We start from the raw sequence: 23,591 nt of genomic DNA, 5'->3' as shown, positions 1-23,591 counted from the left end.
TCTGGTATATAATTTGAAATGGTATTCAGAGATCAATATCCCCTGTGCAGTCTGGTCCTGATTTTAAAGCATTCCATTCCCTTTGAGATTAGCTGGGTTTTATGAGTATGCTGTTTTTTCTGTCTTCGGTGGATTTAGTTGCTTATCTTTATTTTCCTTTTCACATTACTTTTCACATACCCACAGTGACATAAATGGGTTGGAATAATGTAAGCACAGTGTTACCTTACAAGAGGTTTGGTTATATGGATTCATTCTTTTGTATGAATAAGAACTTTTTTTTTTTTTTTAAGGGAGTAGAGGTAATAATCCTTTTACCACAGATTTGCGTAAATCTTATGTACACATTGAGTGAGTGGATATTTCGGTGTATGCTTGTGTGAATAATCTTCCATGCAAAGTCTGTTTTTAAACCTACATTTTCATATGTAATATATTAAAATGTTAATGGCAAACTGTCATTAGCCTTCATGAAACAAGATTTGAATTTAAATTCTTACCAGTTAAATTTCCCATTATATCATTTGCAATGCAAGTAGTTAAGTATACATCTGACACTTATTTAACATTGGAAAACAACATGTACTCCCTCAGATATGAGGGTTTATCCTCTGTGTATGTAGAATAGAGCTAAAAAAAAACTTACAAATTCTCTATATTTAAAAATCAGCATGGCCTAACAGGACTGCTATAATGCTTTATTCCTGGGACTAAAGTATGATTACAGTGTCAGCAAAGCTGAGATCAGTCAAATCATTGGTGAAATGTTTTTTATGTTTTATTTTAAAACTTTGTTTTAAACTGGATTCTAAACTGATTTGCTGTTCTATTTATTATTTTCTATAATTCTATAATTCTATTATTCTATTATTCTATTTATTATATTCTACCTAAACTATTACACCTAAGTTTTTAGGTGACAGGAGTTGTACTCAATGTTCATAAAGATCTTTTCCAAGCTGAAGGGCTGTATAATTCCATACATGATGAGGTACTAGAGTGTGTGAAAAATGTTGTAATTCTTTTGGGAGGTGTCAGGTAGGGCAGAGGATGGGATGTATGGCATGAGAGACCTAGTTGCAGGTTTCCAATGTGCCAGACTTTGGGAGGCTTTGAGCAGACTGTGCTCCCTGAAGTGCAGCTTGCCTGGCACTCAGGACAGGTCTGACTGTTCCTCCAGTTTGAGGTAAAATGTAAATGTTTGCTGGGCCAGAGGGAGCGAGCAAATGACTTTATAGTCTAGTAATTAGCACACTTACCTGTAAATTGGGACAGACAGATCCCAGTTGTTGTTCTGGTGAGTATTTAAGACAGCTGCTCTGAATCAGACACAGGGAACATTTTAAACTGCTTCTCCACATCCCAAGGCAATACCTAGTAAGTTAGAAGATATATAGAGTTTATAGGTGAATATAGCACCTGAACCCCCATATCAATGTACAGTGTTTTTATTTAAAAATTGAAACTTTGTAGTATTTTAAACTAAATTTGAGCCTTATCCAGTTTGGTGTTTTTCCAACCTAAGTTGGTGAACTTAATGTTTACAGAGCTATCTCTGCAGCTTGTCCTCTCTGTCATCTTTTGTTTGGTCTGACACTTGTTACCAGCAAATCTAGTCTGCTATTTTCATTATATACTTCATCAATAAAATCACCTCATCATTTTCATTAACATTTTAACCACAAAAGCTACAAAATAATGAAGCAGAAGGCTGCTACAGCACTAATTACTTTCTGTTGACCTCATCAGTGTTTGCTTGAGTGTTTCCTATGTTACTATTTTACTCCATTGACTTAATTTAGCTTTTCTCTCTTGTTTCTATACATGTAATTTGTATTTAGCACACAAAGGCAATGGACAATAAATGAATGGGTTATTATCCCATGACATAGTGTCAGGAAGATGAGAGGGGAAACCCTGTGGAGAGAGAACAGAGTAAAGAACCTAAGGTGTTTGAATTGGATAGTCTTAGAAATTTAAAACATAGGGTGAGGTAGTCATTTTAAGACTTTGCTACATTTTCTAAAAGCTGGAAGAACAAACAGTGATTCCATTTAGTCCTGAAAGTCAAAACATGTATTCTTTGCCTGGCTGAGTAAGATCCTGATTCATAATGCAAGAAGCTATAGTGGCTTTTTCTTCTTAGTGTGTTTGCACCAGCTCTGAAGATACCTTGGTTCAGTCCTATGCTTCATGGTTTTGCAGGAGTGGATCACTTCACAGGAATCAACACTGTAAACTAGAATTGTGATTTATGCTGTTGGTAAAGTGTAAAGTTTGTCTCTAATTACAGTTTAATATATAAATGCTAGCTAAATACTAAATGTACTTGTAATTTAGGGCTTTTGTTTTCTCTCCATTTCTTTTCAGATTGTGTGGTCATCTGGCTCATTACAGAGAAGTGGAGTTTCCCCAGAGTTACCATTTTGTGCTAGGGTTGTTCTCTTTTCTACTGAGGATTCAACCCTCTTATATCCATGACGAGGTGTGTATGATAGAACACAGACTTTTTAATAAAAAACTCTGTAAAAAACTAAAATACAACACAGTGCTAAGGAAGATAAAAAGGCCTAAAACCTCCAGTATTTAACCCATGTAAATTAGTTGGTTGGATCCCAAACCATGGTATTACATCTGAACTTACACTGATTCTTTTGTCTTATGGACATTTTTTGTAAAGATAGGAGTGCTGAGATCGACTACTATACTTCAGTTTTAGTGTCATTTTATCTATAATTTAAGTGACTGTTACTGAGAAAGGAAACTGCCAAGGAAACTGTTAATGACCATTTATTTCATTAATTTGCATCAGAGCCAACAGGAAGCTGTGAAATTACCATTTTTTGGGGCATAATTGTACATATTTTGAGTGTACTGGACATGACATTAACATCTAATTACATTGTGAGATTTTGCAATTAAAATACCTATTTTTTTTACCTACCATTGTATGACAGTAAATATATTTCTATTTCTTATTTTGTTTTTAAATACCATGTTAACAAATTAAAGAAACAGTTGTTTAATGTTGTCATTGCAGTGAGTTTTTTCTTTATTATTTCTAAACAGCATTCCAGTTGTTCTGGAACAACTCTGCCACTGTTTTCTACATTTCCTTGCATACTGTATATTTCTCAGTCTCTTGTTGTGCCTGAGACTATCATTTAGGTTAACACCTTTCAGGTCCAAGTTCCATTTCAGGCTTCACAGATTTTGCAGATACTTTTGTACCTAGTATAAAATCTGATCCTAGCTGCCAGGTCCTCCTGTCATTCTTCTTTTGCAAGTCTACTGTTAAAGCCTTGAATTTCTTCTGACCACTTTATAATGCAGCATCTTCAGCAGCTTGTGCCCTGGCCATTCCACCAGTTTCTCATGCTGGATCTTATTTGTGCACCATGTTTTTATACTGTCCCAGAGGACATGTAAATGAAGTTGGGTGCTGCCACTACATGAAAGACACCATAACAATATAGATACATATATTGAACCTAGATGCTGTGTAGATACCCAGATGAATAATGCTACTTTCAGCTGAATGAAATTAAAGTCATCATTTCCAACCATCAGTACAGAGTACAGAATTTACTAAATCTGTTTGATCAAAACCAACAACTATTTCTAAGCATTGTTATAATTAAGAAAAATGGTGCCTGCAGACTTGACAAAGAGTAATGACTTCCTCCCTGAGCAAGGGCTTCAGTGAGATGTAATCTGGCAGGGTAATCGGTTCGGTGAGTAGATTGCAAAGGGTTTAAACCATGAAGTTGTTTAAAAATTGGGAACAGGTGAATGATAGGAGAGGTGATGTGCCCTACCTGTCTGGAGCAAGTGATAAAGTGGTATTTGACATACAAGCAGGGCAGACAGGACTATTAAAAGTAAGTTTTAATAGTTACATGGAAATACTGGCAAACCAAGAGGCTTGGCTGGCTCAGTAGAGGCAGGAGGTAATATGGTGTCCTGATTTGGGGTGACACAAAAGACACAGTTTGGGTGAAAGTTTTTGCTTTTTCAGGTATTTTAGTTAATTATTGCAGAACAGGGATTTAAAGCAATGGTCCTATAAAGTGACTAACAGGCAGATGAGAAGGCATAGTTGTAGCCATACAGCAGTAAACTGTGCTTGGTGTGGGAAGAGGAAAGAGACTGAATTATTACTTGGTTGTATGGGTTAAGAGATTTCGTAAGTGGGCACAGGGCAGTATGTCTACATCTATTGCCATGCTGTGCTAGATACCTCAGACTTCTGGCGAGGTGTGTCTGAACTGATGTTTACATTAGTGGACTTGGAACATAGCAGTTTAAATCGCCTCTCGTGTCTGTGTTTGTGTTTTAAAATTAGCCATTACCTATTATGTTTGACCTCACCTGAGTGAATTACTAATATTTGTAGGTATTTGGTAAAGTTAGTGTTTGCACTTTTCTAGAAGAATATTTGTATCAGTTAAAAATCTATAGAAGTGTAATACACATTGTCACTCTTTTCAACAGTGCTGGCTCAAATGACTGAAAGCGTCTCATTCTTCTTACTGTAATATCTGTTAAAGTTTTGAATTACCTATCTAAAAGACACCTCAGTATACATAAAGGATTAATTTAATTCAGAAGTCTTTATTTGAAGGACTTACACACTTAATTATAGGTAGAGCTTTCTTCTAAAACTACTGTAGCAGTAAAATCTCAGCTTCGCAAATTAAAAATACTGTGCTCATTGTTACAAACGTAAGGAAGCTCCCTTACATGTTAGGCTAAATTAAGGCTGTACTTTAATAAACTGGCATAAAGCTCGCAGTTAATCATCAAGAGCCGTGTGCCTTGTGGACACACAGGCTAAGAGTCAGATTTAAAATAAAGGGTGTGCCCCAAAAATGCTTTTTGTTCGTTCTGTGCAGTTTAATCAATCAACACTTGTGTTGGAGTAATGGTGTTTAAGAAGCTGACGAGCCCCAGGAGTGCCTGATCCTGGCTGAAGTAGCCGAGCTCTCCTGGGCCGGCTGCTCGGAGCGCAGTGAGCACCGGCCGGAGGCGGGGCGGACAGACAGACAGACAGCTGCGGGCATTGCCGCGGGGCAGGGTGGCTGCGCAGCACAGCACCTCCAGCCGCCTCTCTTCGGCCTGGAAATTACAGCTCCTTGCTGTAACTAGTTGCTGAAAGTGCCCAGGTAAAGCTCAGCTACTTTTTTGTACTTAATCCCGTGTAAATTGCGAGTAAAAGAGGCTCCCCTTGTTTAGTTTCTTACTCTAAAATTTGAATGACAGTTCTTAAGTGTATAGATAAAGGCAAGTGGGGGTTTTAGAATAAACTTTTTAAACAGTATATACTGAGAAGACTTAATTAATTATTAACTTAATAGCAAATCAGTTATTCTAAGATTTTTATGTGCCTTCTAAAGTGAATTTTGACTTTTTCCTACTTTATGTCTTAGGGGGAAAAAAGTGTGTTTAAATGGGCAAAAGTAACCTGGCTTTACAAATTCTCCTAAATGCAAGCTTTCTGTTGTTTTGCTGGAGAAATACAACAAATGTTTCATTTTCTTTTGAAAGGCACAGCCTTCCGCAGAATTGGTATTTTACCCTTAGTAGTTTTTCACTACATCAGTGTGTCTGTGTTCTCAGTATGAACTTAATCTCAGTCAAATACATTTTTATTTTCAAAGTTTTGCTGTTGTCCAGACATGAAGGGGAGGTTTTTGAGTTACACAGAGTGAAAGGCCTAAACCTGATTTAACCAGAGAATGAAAATCAGCAAAGCCCAATGCCTGTAAGCAATGCTAGTCTAATTTATTTGCCATAGTGTATTGCATGGGCTTCACTGCAATTTCATCTTTTCTAACCCATTTTTTAGCACAACCCCTGAAACAATCATGTGTAGAAGATTTAAGAAAATTTCATGCAGTTTTGCAGGCAAGGCAATGAGTATCTTGCTTTCTCATAATGTCTTGGAAATCTCAAAAGTCCCTTCCTCAAATGGCTTTTCTCCTGTCCTAGACAGATAGGACTTCTGCTTGTTCTGAATAAAAAGGGGATAGTCAAGGGGATAGTCTTGCAGGGCTGGGAGCAAAAGAGCCAGGACCCACAGGGCCTTTGGGACAGGTAAAGTCTGGATACATTAAATCCCCAAAGGTGTCTGCACCCTAGATCATCTGTCCTTTCCCCATGTCAGGTTGCATAAGTTTTGTCCTTCACAGGTGGAGAAAATTCAGGATGACTCTGTGTAATAAATCTTCTATTTTGATCCCAAATGGAATGGGCTTCCCAGCACATATGGTTGTAGATATTTCCTGGCTGAGCATGTTTGTGTGTGGGTTGGTTACATTACAGCAGTGTCTCTCGCTGCATTTGTCCTTGTGCTAAATGCAGGATGCTTTCCAGCATCTCCTCCACAGTTACTAGTCCTGTAGCTCCTTATGTGTGAAGCTCTTTGTTCCTGGCCAGGTTAGATGAGGGAGAGCATAACGGAGATGCCAAGCTGTGGAAAGATCTTTCACTGCTCCTTTTGCTAGGATGCTGCTGAAATGGTGAGCAAGAGTAAAGATGACCGGGACAGGAGATGGAAGCTTTGTCCTCACGTGAGGTTACTGCTGCCCTTGTACAACTGCTCATGGCAGCATTTCCAGAGCCAGAACATGCCTCCCTCACCCTCAGCATCTACATTCTGCCTCCAGCAGTACATCAGGTGCTTTTAGAAGAAAATACAAGCACTTTCCTCTGGTACTCTCATACGGCTGCTCTCTGTTGTAGAAGTACTCTGTGTCAGCTCACAGACCATCCCATTGTCCCAGCAGTGACTTTGCTCACCAGCTGCAGCCCCTGCCACAGCTTTGTGACAATGCCACCAAGCGTGTTCAGTGCCTGTGCTGCAATCCTGGGGTGCTTCAGTCGTGCTGTGTTGATATAAAATTGTGGCAAACAATTGTTTCCTGAACTGAGACCAGGGGCATTCATAACTCCCAACTGGGCAGCTGGTGGCTTCTGTGCTGCGGAGCAAAGTGGGTTGGGCAGGGAACAGTGGGCAGCAAAGGAGCTGCACCCGCTGTCCTCTCACAGCACCAGTGTGGGCCCGTGTGGCAGGACCCATGGGCACAGCAGTCAGCCCCAGAGGGAGCACAATATTGACCAGAGGTGATAAGTGCTCAGTGAAACTGGGTAATGTGCTAAAGATTTTATCGTCAATAAAATTTCAGGTTTTAGGCTGACTTTTTGTAATATATAGGCTGCTGCAAAATTGGTGAATTTATATTGTAGTAAATTCAGAGTGTCCTCAGTCTGGCTGATGGAACTACATCTCTTGGCCCTGAGTAGTTTGTAACTACTTGACCCTAGTAGTTTGTAACTAATTTTAACAAGATTTACATTATCTTTAGGTATAAATACAGAATCAAAAGGGAAATCTTTAAGGAATGTTTGCAAGATTGCATATAGGGATATGACTGAAGTGGAAAGCAAACTCTTTCTTTGTTTGATAGTTCACACATTGTGCTTTCATTTATTCTATACCTTTTTTCCATCTCTTTCTTACAAGGCATTTCCAGCTTCCTTTTCCACTGTCACTCATCTATTTCTTTCCCTTGCGCCTTCTTTCACCTCAGTTTTCAGTTTCCACTGAGTTTGTGGAAACTCTCTTTGGGGTCTTCTTTGTTTTGTTTTGTTTTGTTTTTAATCTCGCTAATGTCTTCAGGCTTACTCTGCAGGGGTCAGTGATCAGCTTTGGGCTCACTTTTCCAGGTCTATCCTTAGCAACTACAGGCCTGCTGGCAGAGAAGGAAAGCTTGCCTGGTGTGCTGTGTAATGGAAAGCATAGCATCTTCCCTGCTCTTTACATCCAGCTCTGCAGCCCAGCTGTTGTATCTTAGGGTTTCAGATTAAGCAAAAAGTATCTTGTTTTGACTCCCTGCCGTGTTTTGTGAAATCAAAAGTACTGCCACAAACCTGATGCAACTTGTTTGTTTATTACACAGGTGTGAATGACCAGAGCATGTAGATGATAATTATCAGGTATGAGATTTTAAACCCATATTTGTTAGGTAAGTCATAACAGTAGCTAATTCTTGTCCAGAACAAAACCCAGTTTCTCTACACAGCAGTATGAAAAGACAGGCTGGGAAGAGGGGCAAGCGTGATGGGACAGTGCTCAACCTGATGGGTGCCAGTAATGTATGAGTGTGGTGGGGTTCCTTCCTTGTTTTGAGTGGGATTCATTTAAAAGGAAACAAATGTGTGAAGAGAGGAAGGAGAATGCTGAAGGAAGGACTGAGGCAGAGGGAGAGGTTAAGGGAAGGGCATGAGAGGTGGAGGAGAGCAGTGAATTTGAGGTGAAAGGACTAAGAGAAGGAAGAAGTTGGAGGGAAGGGCAGTCAAACAGGGCAAGGGAAGTCCTGCCAGAGCACTGCCCCACCAGGCTGGCATGGCTTTATGCCCCAGCCAAAGCTCTGCTAAATCCCTTTGTGCTTCTTGCCTGATTTTACTTGGTGGTGATGCAACCCAGTTAGTGACATCACATAAATACACCTACAAGTGGTGTTGCAGAGTCTAGATTGTGACCGGCAGATTAGTCAGCGGTGTCACAATCCAGTGTTTATATCATTGTCTCCTGAATGTGGAAGTGATTGCTATGGTGATAACCAAGTTTTCATCAGTGGATCAGGCTGTTAAGAAAAGGCAGCCCTTTTGCAGAGACAAACAGCTTTGAGTTATTTGGAATAAAATCATGGTAAACTCTAGTTAAATATAAATATTGAGTGTGGCACGTCACTAAGATTTTAGCAGTTGGGGTGCAATATAAACATGTGACTGAACTCCAGCACATCCTGCATCTGGGTCACCTATGGCTACAGGGCAGTATTAGATTTTATTGTTAATGAAAAGTGTGCCCCTGTGCCAAAAAGCAGCTGTTGTGTCTGCACATCCCAGAATTCTATGAACAGAAGCAGGGAGCACGAGGAGTGAATGGCACCCGAGAAAGTCAGCAGTCCTTCCCAGTACTTGTGATTTTGAGCTGTTTTTGTAATTTGTATCGGAAACAAAGCAAGTTATACTTGTTTGGAAAAATGTAACTTTCCAACCTCTTAATCAGATGACAGTATTTTTTTCGAATGTGAGATCAGATAAGAAATTTCTTCTATGTAATCTTGAATTACATTTTAAAGATGAGTTCAAAATATAGAATAGTTTTTATTGCGTGTCATAAAGAGAAATTTACATCAGTTCATTTCACTTTGTAGAGCGAGATCCTACTTCAGTATTGGTATTTATCTTTTGCTATCCTAATGGCAGTGTTTGCAGATCCAAACAAAGCATTTTGTTTTTAGAACACTAACTGTAATCCAGTCAGAGGATATTAAGCAACTTCCAGGATTAGACCCTTAGTTAAAGTCTGTCTTCAGTTTCATATTTCCTTCGGTTGAATTGAATTGTTCTTCTATAATTTTGCATTGGAGTATATCCTGTACAAATAGAGAAGAGATTTTGACCTAGAAGGAGACCTCTTATTAGTGAGCATACTTTTAAATTACAGTAGCTATCTGAAGCATCTTGACATATGATAGATAGCACTGTTGCTATATGGGTTTGATTCAACTTGTTACTTAGACAAGCAACCTCCCACCCCTATTTCTCAAGGAGAAACTCAAGATCTGATTTAACTTCATGCATGCCAGTTTGAATAAATCTGCTGTTTGTGATGCTGCTGTTGGTGTTACACTGGAGCATTTTGATGCAGTTTCAGCACTGTCCACATTGTTCATGTCCCTTGCTCCCCAAACCCGGGTTCATCTGAGAGGCAATGAGTAACACATGGATCTGCTGCCCTTTAGCAGCTGGTGCCGTGCTTGTGCAAATTCACAGCATCAATTAGGTTGGAAAAGATATCTGAGATCATCGAGTCCAACCTATGACCAAACACTATCCTGTCAGCTGGACCAGAGCACTCAGTGCCACATCCTGTCTTTCCTTAAAAACCGCCAGGACAAGGTTGCCACCACCTCCCGGGGCACCCCATTCCAATGTCTAATCGCTCCTTCGCAAAGAAATTCCTCCTAATGTCCAACGTCAACCTGCCGCGGCACACCTTAAGACTATAGTAAAGACAATTCATATGATTGTGGGGAGTTTAGATTTTTCTAAAAGTGGGTGCAGTACATGAAAAAGCAATAAAGTTACATGGGAGGGGAGAGAGGGAGAAGGGAATTCCATTTTAGCACGGGAAGGACACCAGGCTGCTCCCGGCCTGTCCCCTCGCTCGCTCGCAGCTCTGTCCCGCCGCCCCGGCCCGCGGAGCCCTCACACCGCCGGCCCCGCCCCCGAGCGCGCCCGACCAATTGGGGCTCGGCGGCCCCGCCCCTCGGGCCGCGGCAGCCAATGGGAGGCGCGGCGCGGCGCGCGTCCACCTGCGGCTGCGGGAGCACCTGAGCGGGCGAGAGGAGCCGACAAAACCCGTCGGAGCGGCGGGTGCGCGGCGCTGCTCCTCCCGACCCGCCCGGCCAGTCCTGCCGCCCGCTGCCTCCGCCAGACATGACACAGGACTACGACAAGTGAGTGAGCCGGGCGGGGGAAGAAGTACCGCGTCCGGTCCGACCGGTGCTGCCGCCCCGCCGGGGGGCTGCGGTGAGAGGGGCTCGCCGCCCGGGGGCCGGGCCGGAGTAGCCGCTCTCGCGGGCCCGCCCCCCCCCTCGCTCCTCTCTCTCGGGGGAGCACCCGGAGGCTGCGGCGGGGCGGCGCGAACGGCGGGGGGAGCGGGGGCTGAGCCCCGGGGGGGAGCCGGCGGCGCAGCGGGGCGAGCGCCGGGGCTGGGCCGGCTTTGAAACCCGACACCCGCAGCGAGGCGTGGGGCCGCCCCCCGCCCCGCTGGGCCGCGCCTTAAACCCGGGCGGCGGCGGCGGCGGCCGCGCCGTCGGGAGGAGCTGCCGGGCCGAGGGAGCCGGGCTGAGCCCCCGCGCCGCTGCCCGGCGGCCGCAGCCGCCCTCATGGATTTCTATGACGCGCATCCCTCCGGCAAGGTGGACTTCGGCAGGTAAGGGCGGCTCCCGGGCAGCTCGGCTGCGGCGACCCCGGAGTAGCCGAAGTTGGGTCCTGAAAGAGTTAAACTGAGCTCAAGGTGTGTGTATTCTGTAACTCCGTGGTGTTGAGTACGAGACGTCGCCTTCAAGCGGATCCCAGGCTGTGTTTACGGACTCTGGTCTGTTGCTGCACTTGTCACCGTGTCCATCTGCTGACAGTGGCCGTGGACACCTGAGTGCCAGAAAATGGGGTAGCTCTGAAGGGATTTGCTTTCAAGGACCGAATTAAAAATTTCTATACTTTGAATGATTGGTGACTCAAATGCGCTCGTTTCCTCGGGAACGTGTAGGATTTTAAACCCAACTTTTTGTTTCAACATGCTACTTTCTAGGAAGAGGACTCCAATGCAGCAGCTCGCTTAACTCATGTCCCTGACTAGGGTTTTTCATAGGTGTTTTTATTTCCAGTGACACTTAGTAGACGGGGTCGTAGCGGTTTGGGTACGTGCCCTTTGCTGTTCTGGCACAGCAGTGACAGCACTCCTGGGTGCTGCCCCAGCGTCAGAGGCGAGCTCTGTGCAGGAGCGGGCTGCGCGGCTCTGGGCTCACAGGGTGACAGGGACAGGACCTGCAGCAGTGAAGGAGGGAGGAATCGTTTATGTGCTCTGAACACAGAACATCCCAGGCTGGGGAATATCACAGGCAAAGAGTCTCTGCGTTTTGTGGTATTTCTCTGCTCCCACTGTGGTCAAGTGGAAAGTATAATTGGGAAATTATTAGAACTGCTCTATGAAGCTTAATTTTCTGCCTCTGCTGGACTTCTACCACTGTGTGAGCAGATCAGCATGCCGGTTATCTTCTAAAATGTAGGGAAAAAAGATGTGTTTGCCTTCTCTTATCAATATGTTCTCATTTTTGTGAAAGAAGCTGTGGTTCCCCTGAAGTAGGGAGTTCCTGCCAAGCGCTGCTTTTCTTGATAATTCTGTAGGTTACCTTTAGGGCAATGTGCATTGAATTTCGGTGTTTCAATGATAAAAAATCACACAGAAATACTTAGCTCTTGCATTCGCTAGGCTTCTGGCTAGTTGAGGCTTTTGTTCTCAGTATTTTTGGTTTTCTGATGATTTTTCCTTCCCATGTGAGTATTGTGTTGCTGGAGGGAATCAGTATAGTGTTTTTGTGAGTTCAGCAAGGCTGACTTAGCCCTTCAGCTTGGTGGGATGGATCAAGGGAACTGCACCCAGGTTACTTCAGTTGCCTTTTCCTCTGTGAGTCTTCCCATTTGCTATGGATATTTGAGGATTCCTTTATATTAAGAACAATAGCTTGTACCACGTCCCTAAAGAAAATTCTGCTTTCTCTTCTGTGGGTCGTCTCACTTTGATAGAAAGTAGCTGTCCTCTGCGTTCGGGTGTCTGTGTCAGTGTGTGCACAAATACGTATGAGGACCTAAAGAATGGGCTTGGTGCAAGAACTTGTCTCTTTTGTCATTTTTGTTTGCTCTTCTTTCAACTCCATAATACTGATTTATAGCCACAAAGTGCTCTTACAAGTCCTGGAAACTCCCACTTGCTTTCAGTGCCTTCAGCTCAGCCAAGCTGTGCGATGGCAGCTCGGCAGGGTGACTTGTGTAACTGATAAAGCGTCGAATGCATAATTTGCTTTGCAATCTTTTTGGTAGAAGGTGGTGATAAATGTAGGATACTGCTAAGCTGATTATAGTGATTAGAGTATTTCACAACTTTCTATTTCACAACTTTTTGTATTTGTAGTATATTTCAGTCTCTGAATGTATCTGAAATAGATGAAAAGAAGGATTCCCTACTAGGAAAAGGATACGAAGGTGGTGGTTTTTTGTTTGTTGGTGGTTTTTTTTGGTTTTTTTGTTTTTTTTTTTTTTTTTGTGGGGGTAGTTGTTTTTAAATAACTACTTTTCTATTTTAACTGTAGCCAGTTCACCAAAAATGTCAAGTTTGGGGTTATTAAGGAAAGTAAAAAAGCCTCTCCTGCTCCCCCAGCCCATCTGCAGTAAACTAATGTTAAACTTGCACTGGAAAGAAAACTGAACTGGTTTAAAAGTCAGATTTAAAAATTAACTTGAGCTGACTTAAAAGATGAAGCATATGTTTTACAATAGAACAGAAAAATATTATCTAGGCTGGCAGGATAACATTTTCTACACATCTTGCTCTTGTCTGTGGACAGAATCTCCAAGTAATTTTGGAGTTGGTTCCCAGCAATCTCCAAATGTTCAGAGTAAATATAATTTTATATATATATATACTACAGCATAAAGGGAATAACTCATCTTTTCCCTTTTTCTTCACTCATCTGAGTGTGTTTCAAACTAGTGTGCTGGATTGTTTTAACTGTAACTAGGCAGTAAGTTGGTTTTTTTCCCCCTTGTCAGGAAAAAACACTGCCTAATTGATTTGAATCCCCCTTTACCTATTTCCCCATGTCATCTGTAACTTATCAGTAGCTTCTAGGTGGTGCTTTTAGATCTATTCTGAGAGTGAAGACACTTGAAAGCACTGGAGAAAAGAGATGTTTCGTTAATGCACGTCTTCTAGTTCCACATGGGAACTAGATCAGGTTGTGCCTTGGCAGTTTTACATGGGATGTGCTGGAGCTTTGTAGGTGGTTGGCCAGAAAGTGTGTTGCTCTTTCTGGGTTGGATTCAGAGCATGAGCAGGTCAGTTGTGCTCTTACATGGCTTTGTCTTTTTGTAGAGGCTGGTGTAATCCATCTGAGTTTGGTCAAATTAATCCTGATTTACTCTGAGCATGAGTGAGATCAGAATTAAGTTTCTGGGCTTTTTGTGTTGACTAATCCTTGCAGTACACTGAATCAGAATATGAACCACTTGAAACTGGGGCAGCTAATTTTGAAGAACTTTTGGAATGTTTTTCATGTGTTCTAACAGGTGGCTTTTTTTTTTTTATTTCTTCTTTTTTTATGATTCAAGTAAAAGACCCGTGTTGGTTCTTCAGAATGACTCTCTCTACTCTCAGAGACGTCCTTACACCAATGAAGATGAGGCCTGGAAAACTTTTCTTGAAAATCCCCTCACAGCAGCTACCAAAGCTATGATGAGCATCAATGGGGATGAAGACAGTGCAGCTGCCCTCGGACTGCTCTATGATTACTACAAGGTAGATTGGCCTGGGCTTGTTCTGCTAGCCAGCAGACCTCGTGTTCCACCTGTGGAAAAGGTGTCATTTGCTAGAGGATTTTACAGAAGCTGTGAACAGATCTCAAGGACTTTAAACAGTGTGGATTTTAAATTGAAAAAACCCTATGTCTCTCTTTCTGAAAATTTGTTTTATTTTTAGCTCTGTAAAAAGATCTTGGTGTAAAAGTAGCACTTTGCTGCCTTTCAACTTGAGTAGCACTTTTTCTGTTGACCCCAGGTTCTGCAAGAGGCAATGTCATAAAGAGTGACACCTTTGTACCATATCCCTGCCTGAATATATATATATACATGGAGTAAGAGACTCCTTTTGCTCATGATCCCTGTTCTGGTGGACCTTTGGCTTTTGCTGGGGCTTTGTTGTGTTACTGTAAGCTCAGCTGATACTAAGATACAGTTACAGGATTTTGGTGCTGTGTGGGGCTGAAGTGTCCATCTGAAAGAGTTGCTGTCTGCATCCCTCTAACCCTCAGTGAGCCTCAGCTGCTGTAATCTGTTAATCCTTTGATAGCAGTGATTGTCTTGCCCAGTGTTCGTGGTCTTCTTGGAGACCTGTGCCTTCCTAGGTGCTCACAGCTGAGCTGAGCAGTCAGAGAACATTCTGGTCTGCATGGGGTGCATTTTGCTGAGCTCTGTTTCCCGAATACCGAAAGCTAGGATAGTTATCTCTAGCCAGGGCAGTGGGACCAGCAGGCATTTCCAGGCAGGGAGGGGTCCTGCTTGTGTTGGGACGCCTGTGTTATGGTGGCCTGGCTCATTGGGTGGAGATGCCTGTTGTTCCTTTGCTGAGCATGCAGGAAGGCCAGGAGGCTGACTTGGCTCTCCTGCCTGGCACTGTGGCTTGTGTCTTTTAACAGTGGTGAGTGCAGTTGCCACCCTCAGTTGTGTTCTTCAAGCACTGGGAGAGATTGCCTGGTGCAGACAAGACCCTTGCCTGCCCTTTTAAGAGTTGAATATGTCTTACATACCAAAATATTCTTGTAATGCTTAATATGGAGATTAACACTCCACACACGCATGACAAAATGCCACAGACTCACTGATGTGGATGTTATTCAGCTAGTTTTGTGAGAAAACTGCCTTTCTGCTTTGTGCTTGTGCTTACTGTGCTTTTGGGGAAAAAACCCAAACAACAACATGCTTTCACCAGAACAATTTTAATCCACAAGATCAATTTTGATTTCTAAACCTGTAGATTACAAAAAGAATGTTGATGTTGATCCGTCATGCTCGGCAAAGCAGAAGGGATTTGCTGTACATTAATGCCTGTTTCAGGGTTTGCTCTTATATTTGGGTATGAGTGGATGTACAGAAAAAATTGGTGGAAGAACAGGTAGGCTGCACACTTGGATAAAGCAGAATGGCTGGAGGTTGAAAGATTTATTGAGGGCTGCTATGGAGTAATGTTATAGAGAGATGATGTCGAGGCATTTCTAACACTCTGCATATTAAAGGCAGCTGATGAGATCACCTTCCTATAAAAAAAAAACAAAACAGTAAAACTAAAAAACTTTTGTTTCCTTCCATTTAACTACTGAGCTTGCTCAACTGTGGTTAATAAGGCTTTATAGAAAACAAATTTTGGATAAAAATTCTTTTGAGAGTGTTGGCCAAACGCAGATTGGAAAACTCTTATTTTTCGGTGACTAGTTAGTGCTGGTCTCCCAGCAGTCTCCATCTAGAGGTTCTCCACATTTTGCTGGTTACTGTGGGAAATCAAACAGTTCTGATGTTTCTGGGGATTCCAGGTGTAAGAGTGAGGATGTAGTTTCCAGTCAGAGCTGTGTAGAGAAGAACGCTGTTGGTGCCAGTGTGCTCTCAGCCTTTGCCTCCATGCTGAAGTGGTTCCCCACCCTGCACCCAGGCTGGCAAATGGAGGCAGGATCTGAGCAGGCTTTGGTGAAGGAGCGTGGTGGGAGTTCACTCCTCCATACATACACCAGAAGATGTTTGCTTGCTCGTTCAGGAGGCATGATGAGGGTGACAAAAGTCCTAGGCCTTACGTGTGGGTTGGCAGGAGAGCTTGTGTGGACTTGCAGTGTGGCTGAGGGGACCTGAGCACCACGGGCTTGTGCCAGCAGCTGCAAGAGCTGTTTGGGTTGCTGGAGTGCTGGTTATGTGCTCCATGCAAGGAGCTGAGCCAGCACAGCTCCAAGAGTTCACCTTCTCCTGTGAGCCTTGGCCTTGCAGTGCAGCCAGGAAAATGGCATGTGTGTGGGCAAGGTGACTTGTTTGACTGATGTTGTGTTTTCAGGGCAAATCTTGTCTGTGGCATAAAATACAAGAAGCAATACTGAGCTGTCTTAAATCCAGAATGCTGGTTACATTTTGTTTATAAAAGTTTTAATATAGTTTTGGCCAGTGTGTTTTGTGTGGCCATACACAAACATGTGCTGTAGTGTCTCGATACGTTCAGTGGACATGGTGCTCCCCAAATTGCCTGATCACAGAGGAGAGCCTCAACTGGTCTTAGAGGGAATGGCCTGGAGAGCACTTGGGGAAGTGGATGTGGAACAGCATCCTTTCACAAGCTTTGAGCTTATCCAGCAAGCTGAACTCTGAGGGAACCTGCACTGCCAGAAAACCTTGGGAAATCTCCTCTTGGTCCTGCTCACCCCAGGACTGTGCTCCAGCCGTAGATGGATCATTTTCTGCACTGGTGTTCTCACCACCTGCTGCTGGCAAGAGCTCAGGGCTGACACCTGGGAACTGAGTTGCCTGCCTAGGGTTCTATGGGGCATCTCCTGGGGTTGGCCTGGCATCCAAAGTAAGGCTTCCTTAATTTGACCAAATTTTAAGGAGCTAATTTTTTTGTATGGGAGGAAGGATTGAATTATAGTATGTCTTAAATTTCTCAGGTTCCAAGGGAGAGGAGATCTTCAACAGCCAAGCCTGAGGTAGAACATCCTGAACAAGACCATAACAAAAGGTATTATTTTTTATTACTGCTTCTCTATTTCCTCCATTGCCTCCTCAACCAGCAGAGCTGCTGAAGGAAAGTAACTTGCTGCAGTGTGGAGAGAAATTGTTAGCTTTTACTCTGTGCCTCTGTGTTGCCTTAGGAACAGGATGGGGATTGAACCATGGTGTGGAGAGCTGAGGCTCAAACTGCTGCTTAATGCCATCCATCTGCTTTTGGTGTGCTGATGTCATATAGTCAGCCTAGCAAAAGCTGCTCTCTAACTCTAGGTGCAGGCATCCGCCCAGGCTGCAGTCACTGGTGACGCTTTCCATTTTTCATGGAGTTACTTCTGTTGCTCTCTGCTGATTTTTGTTCTCAGGTGCCAGCAGCATTGCTGTGTCATGCATGGGCCAGTTGGGAAGCTCTTCCAAGTGCTTATGATTTGGTTTTGTATTGTCTGGGGACTTTCTTTGTATTCTCTGGAACTTCTGTCTGGCTTCCCCTACCTGCCTTCTCTCTCTCATGCCTCCCAAGCAGATTTTACTAATTAGGTGAATATAACAAATGGGAGGTTCACTCAAGCCAGTTTCCACTCCTACCATCCTCTTCCTTTGGACAGACTAGAATGCTTTAAGGACCTGGGGTGAGGTTTTGTGGTCTGGCTGAGCAGATTGAGTGACTTGTCGTTGAAAAGAGCAGGCTGGTTCCCAGCCATGTGTTCCCACTGCTCCTCTTGAACCAGATTGGGTCTCACACTGATCCATCACCAAACAGGGAAGGAAAAGCTGGCTAGTTTTCTGCCAGCCAGGAAAGCTGAATTGGCTCACCAAGGAGGCAGGGGAAATGTCTGAATTGATGTGAAGGAGGGGGCAGGACCAATTGATGGGGAGGGAGAAAGAGAGGGCAGGCTGACTTAGTGGTTACTAGCCATGAGGTCAGCTCAGCCACAGATCTCAGTGCTGTCCTGGCAGAAATGAGTGTGGTAAGTTATGCAAACCATTCCAAGGAGTCTTGGTGCAGATTTTCTTGGGGGGTTGTGCCTGAAACAAGGGGTGTAATTTCCCTATTAGTGCTTCCCAGGTGGTGCACAGTCCTGGGGCAGGGGAGCAGCAGCCTTGCTGTCAGTCCTTCTCCCTCTGCCAAAGAGCAGCTTCGTGGAGCCTGTGTGTGCCACTGTGTGGTGGGAAGTGCTTAGTTTTGGTCTGCTGTTTTCCAGGCAGTGAGGATCTGGGCTGTGAACCCTCACACTTTGCTCCAGGGTAATTACTGTCCAAGGTGGGATGATTAACAGTGGGAGAGGAGTTATGGGGTTTTTTTAATGAGTTTCTCAGCTTTTCAGGTTAGGATTGAGCTTCAGGAGCAGGAGAGTTTGAGTCAGCTGTCCTTGTCCAAAAGGTTGAAAAGCTTTTCTAGCTCTTGTTTATTGAGAAAATAATCTGTATAATTTATGCCTGATTTCTTTTTGCCCTTTTAAGGAACAGCATCCCAAACATGACAGAACAATCGCTCATTTCTGCTGGAGAAAACAGGGTCCAGGTTCTGAAAAATGTGCCTTTCAATATTGTACTTCCGCACACCCCCCAGATGGGCATGGACAAGCGAGGCCACCTCACGACCCCTGACACGACGGTGACGGTTTCCATTGCCACCATGCCCACGCACTCCATCAAGACGGAGACGCAGGCGCACGGCTTTGCCGTGGGCATCCCGCCCGGCGTGTACCACCCCGAGCCGCCCGAGCGCGTGGTGGTCTTCGACAGGAACCTCAACCCCGAGCAGTTCAGTTCCAGCACACAGCCCCAGAACTCGCAGAGGCGAACGCCAGACTCCACCTTCTCGGAGACCTTCAAGGAGGGTGTGCAAGAGGTACCGGGAGAGGCAGCTGCTGTGTGCGTGTCTGTCTTGATCTGGATGGAGAGATTCACTTCCATCTTAAACTGTTCTTGTTACATGACAGAAAGCTGTCCAGTGGCTTAGAAATAGAAGGCCTTCCCAGAAAAGTGCATAATTAAAACTTAGTAAATAGAACCTTCGCAACATGCAATCATTATCAAAAGTGAATGACTAATCTGACTAGTGACAGAGGCTTTGGCTTGCAGAGTGTGGAAATAGTTATCTCGATCCATAGAGCCAGGGTTTTGCAAGAGTTCAGCACTCTGTGGTGCCTTTGCAGGTACCAAAGTGAAGTGACTGTATGTAAGCTTCCTTACTGCCAGTTTCTAGGTGTGGTGTGTGTCCATAGAAAACAGTTGGATTATGTAGGGCCCTTGAGTGAGAAAATCTGTGGGTTTTGTTTTATGATACCAACTGAAAATAGCAGTGTAACCATGTTTTGATTTTTAAGCCAAACCTCAAGGAGCTGTGTAGCTATACCCTTCGAGATTCGGGAAAGCATTAAAATTTTGCCTTAAGCTGACTTGGAAGGCTTACGAGATGTTGTGCTTAGCTGACACCCAGAAGTTTTGGATTAAAACACTATTCAAGTGTCCTGTTTGTTGAAACCAAAAATCGTTTGTTATCTGTTGAACAATTTGCCTGACAGAAGTTCCGTGGTAAGGAGTGTCTATTTAATACTGACTTTTCTTTTTGCTGCAGTGTTAATTGTTGTTTTGTCTACTCCAGGTTTTCTTTCCTACTGAACTGAATCTCCGAATGGCTAACATGAATTCAGAAGATTATGTTTTTGACAGCATTTCTGGGTAATGATTTAAGGCTCCCATTTGCCCATATCCTCCTATTCTCTTAGTTGTCCATGAGCAAGCAGTACAACTCATGCCAGTTTGCACCAAGTCACAGTTGGATTTTGAGGGGGCTTGTGCATCTCAAACCCACAATTGTCTGCTTTTTTGAATTTCACAGTTGAAAATTGTAGCTGTAAAGATAAAATTGTATCTCTGAAGAAAACAAATACTTTAAAGAAAACTACCTGGAAGACTGTAAATACCATCCATCTTCAGTTAGGGTCCTTGCACCAAATCTGTGTCCCATGGGAAGAGGCCATACTGTCTGGGAGTGATCTGGGAGTTTGCTTCCATCTGTGCCCCCCATCCCTGGTGTGCTTGTCTTGCTCTCAGTCTGCTGGAAATTTACATCAAAAACAGGAGAAATAAAACTCACCTGAACTCCAGAGGAGGGGAGCAACTTGTTTGATAGTTGCAGTTGAGAGGGTGATGGCCACTGAGTAGCTTATTAACTTGTGAATTTAATTAAATTGCTAATAGATACTTTTCTGTTGGTTGAGGGCAGCTTGCTGCTCTCAGCCTGAATAGGGACCTTCCAGTCTTGCCTGCTCATGTGTCTTAGGATTTTGCTTGCCAAGAACTTCTCTTAAAATGTTCATTCATGAAGGAAATGGTTGGAAAAGGGGCTCATCCTGTTTTCCAACTTCTTTGCCTGTTGATGGCTTAATGAGTCAGCTAACGACTTTGGAATTTCTCCAAATTAAATGTGGGACGTTTAATCAGCTTTCCAGGAAAATGCCTTAGCAATCACTACACTCTTCACTCTATAGGAATAACTTTGAATACACTCTGGAAGCCTCCAAGTCCCTCCGCCAGAAGCCTGGGGACAGCACAATGACTTACCTGAATAAAGGTCAATTTTACCCAATCACGCTGAAAGAAGTCAGCAGCACTGAAGGAATCCACCACCCCATCAGTAAAGTTCGAGTGAGTGGCAGCACTTGTGGTTTCTTGGGAGGGAGGGTGTGCACCATGGTAACCTTAAAGTGCAGCAATCTCGACCAGAGCATCAGCACAAAGGGCAACTCAGCTGTGCTCTTACGTCAGTGCTCGTTCCTTTGCTGTCCACCTACTGCCAGGCCAGCCCAGCTTGGCTCAGACTGTTAAGAAGTGGTGTCAGCACTTGTGTAAAGGTGATGCAACACCTGGAATGAGATCCTTGAATTCTGGTTAGGAGAGCAGTTTTGCTCATCTCTGTTTATGACCAAGAAAGTGCTGTTGTCTGCCTTCCTGTTTGGCAACGGTGTTCCAGGTATACTGTACTGCCTCAAGTGGAAAAGCCTAAAGCTCCAAACCAAATGTACTCTCTGGCCTTTTCTTTATTTCTCTTTCATGTTTTTGTTTGGGTTTTTTTTTTAATCTTTCCCTCTCTCCTTTCAGAGTGTCATTATGGTTGTGTTTGCTGAAGACAAAACAAGGGAAGATCAGCTCAGGCACTGGAAATACTGGCACTCAAGACAGCACACAGCCAAACAAAGATGCATTGACATAGGTAAGGAACAGTCTCATTGCTGATGTCAGACTTAAGACTTAATTCCTTGGCAAGGTTCCGTTTTCTGCCAAAGCTTTGTTATTTTAAGGAACTTCTGGATCCCTCTCTGCCCTCCATAGCTTTGCTGAAAGCCCAGAGATGGCTTGTGATTGGAACTAATGCTGTAGTTTTTAGAACTCACTAAAGAGGCTGATTTTTTTTTTTTTTTTAGGATTTTGATTGGTGGGTTTTGTCTTGGGAAATCCAACAATCCCCTCCATACAACAGGTTTTCTTAGAATATCCTGGTACTTGTAGCTAAGTCACAGCTTGTAGTCCCAGTGGCTGTCCTAAATATTGTGTTTCTTCAAAGGACAAGATCCTTGTAGGAATACCTCGAGCCTAATGATCCTCCTTCCCACAGCTTTGCTCACAACTCGTCTTTGGTACATGTAAAAAAAGAAAACACTGCAAATTTCCACCTGCCTCCAGACAAGGCTGGGGCTGGCTGGGTTCCAGCCTTCTCTGGCTGAAGGCTGGGCTGTACTCCTGGTCCCTTCCTTCTGTGAATCAAAGCAGGGATTAATCACTTGGCACTTAAAGCAGACGCGCATGCAAATCTTTGTTTGTTATTGAAGGAGTTTTATTGAGAGCTTATGTCCTTGCCATACAGGGTAGAGTTTCCCGCACATAGCACAGAACACCTCATATTTGGGATCTGCCTTTGTCACTGCAGTTTCTAGTTTAGAATTTTTGCAAGTCCCATTTTGCTCCTTCCTCCTGTTTGTTGAGGGTTTTTTTGTGAGAACCATTTCCAGCCTCTTTAAAAATCCATTCCTAAGGTACAGTTCAGCTTTTTTTTGCCCCCCAAGGGGCTGCTGAAGAGGTACAGTTTCTGGCTGCTTCATGTGATTAAGAACTCAGGTAATATCTCTTCTTCCTCTCCCTCATGAACCCTTCTGTGTGACAGCTGACTATAAGGAGAGCTTCAACACCATCAGCAACATTGAGGAGATTGCCTACAATGCAATATCCTTCACCTGGGACATCAACGAGGAAGCAAAGGTATGTGACCACGATTGTATTTCCTGTCCTTTGAGCAGATTCAGGGGCTGGGGGAAGGGAAGGGTGTGTGGCCTACCTGGTGATTAGCGTGTAACAAGTTTGTTTACGCTCCTACATTAGGCAAAACCTTCTGGCTATTTCTTAAGAGGGTTTGCATGTGCAACTGGGAGAGCTTTGCAACTGCTTTAGGGTTCTTGGCAGAAGTGGCTGCCTGAGAGACAAGTACTGACAGAAGGAAGCACAGAGGAGCGTTTGGGAGCAGAGGAGGTGTGAGGGAGGTGTAGGGGGCAGCTGCAGGGGAGCTGGGGCTCCAGCCATGGCCTTGCCTTCCACCAGAGAGGGAGCAGCTGTGGCATGCATTGCTTAAACCACGGATCCCAACACCCAGTGACCTGTTTCTAACTAGAACAGCCTCCTGGTGAACTCTGGTTTGATCTTTCCTCAGAGCTGTGGGTGCTTTTGTAGGTGTGTAGGTACAGGAAGCTTCCCTGGCTAGTAGCTTACTGCAGCTGTTTGAGCCACTCTGGCTGCTAGAAAAGCCTTGTGTATCTTGTAGGTTCAAGGAAAAGTCAAAGCGTGGAGCCAACCCAGTTCTAGAGGCATTTCTCACTGGTTAGCTGCTGGAGTCAAAGTGAAGGAATTTTCTTTTGAGAATTTCATTACTGCCTGGGTTTTCTTTAAAAATTTGGAATGGTTTCTGTTCCTTTTTGGAGACTGGCTGTTTCCTTGGCAGTGCTAGTAAGTGGTACCAGCAAGCAGTCCCAGTAGTCACCAGCATCATGGGGACAAACACTGATGGCTGCAGAGTGCCATGTCTAGGGAGAGCCTGGCTTGGGGGAACTCTCAGCAAAGAACGCAGCTCCTTCTCTGGAGCTGTGTGTGCTCCTGCTCTGCAGGAGGAGCAAGGGCTGCTGTCACTGCACAGAGCTTGCTGTCACCACAAACTGTGCGCTGTCCTGCACAAGGGCTGTGGAGAAAATACTGTATGGAGACTGCTGCTAGGTTTCAGCTCTGTGGGAGAAGTTTGGGATGCGTAGCAGACAGCAGTGAGGAGCTGTGTGTGTGCTGCTGCTGACAGTGCTTTGCAATGTGTGGGACGTTACTTTTGAGTCTGGTGTTGGGTGCCAGGATCGCCTTTTCAGCAGATTTGGCTTCAGTCGGGTTGAGAGGGCTGGCAGGGAGGGCCTTATCTGCTGGAGGATGCTGAAAGGCTGACATGATTT

At 44.0% G+C, this 23,591-nt stretch overlaps 2 protein-coding genes across 3 annotated transcripts in view; both read left to right on the top strand.

Annotated features, from left to right (window-relative positions):
* Nucleotides 1–3,039, top strand: part of TAF1B (TATA-box binding protein associated factor, RNA polymerase I subunit B) — a 45,851-nt gene extending 42,812 nt beyond the window's left edge. The window contains exon 15 of the mRNA XM_059468168.1: nt 2,371–3,039. Within this exon, the coding sequence (XP_059324151.1) occupies nt 2,371–2,590 (220 nt within the window). The 3' untranslated portion in view covers nt 2,591–3,039. The remainder of the gene's footprint in view (nt 1–2,370) is intronic.
* Nucleotides 3,040–10,433: 7,394 nt separating this feature from the next.
* The window catches only part of GRHL1 (grainyhead like transcription factor 1), a 40,817-nt gene continuing 27,659 nt past the window's right edge, over nt 10,434–23,591 (top strand). Inside the window, exons 1-8 of one of the 2 annotated variants that reach the window (XM_059469426.1) lie at nt 10,434–10,532; nt 13,966–14,152; nt 17,049–17,119; nt 18,568–18,958; nt 19,715–19,791; nt 20,604–20,760; nt 21,214–21,325; nt 22,274–22,368. In XM_059469426.1, the coding sequence (XP_059325409.1) occupies nt 10,513–10,532; nt 13,966–14,152; nt 17,049–17,119; nt 18,568–18,958; nt 19,715–19,791; nt 20,604–20,760; nt 21,214–21,325; nt 22,274–22,368 (1,110 nt within the window). In that variant the 5' untranslated portion in view covers nt 10,434–10,512. Of the gene's footprint in view, nt 10,533–10,898; nt 11,012–13,965; nt 14,153–17,048; nt 17,120–18,567; nt 18,959–19,714; nt 19,792–20,603; nt 20,761–21,213; nt 21,326–22,273; nt 22,369–23,591 lie in introns of those variants that run through there. The other variant, XM_059469425.1, reaches the window with a different exon arrangement.

Source organism: Ammospiza nelsoni, chromosome 3 (assembly GCF_027579445.1).
Source record: "Ammospiza nelsoni isolate bAmmNel1 chromosome 3, bAmmNel1.pri, whole genome shotgun sequence".
In the NCBI taxonomy this organism is placed as follows: Eukaryota; Metazoa; Chordata; class Aves; order Passeriformes; family Passerellidae; genus Ammospiza; species Ammospiza nelsoni.
The sequence above is the reverse complement of the archived record's forward strand: the minus strand, read 5'-3'. Positions and strand labels throughout refer to the sequence as shown.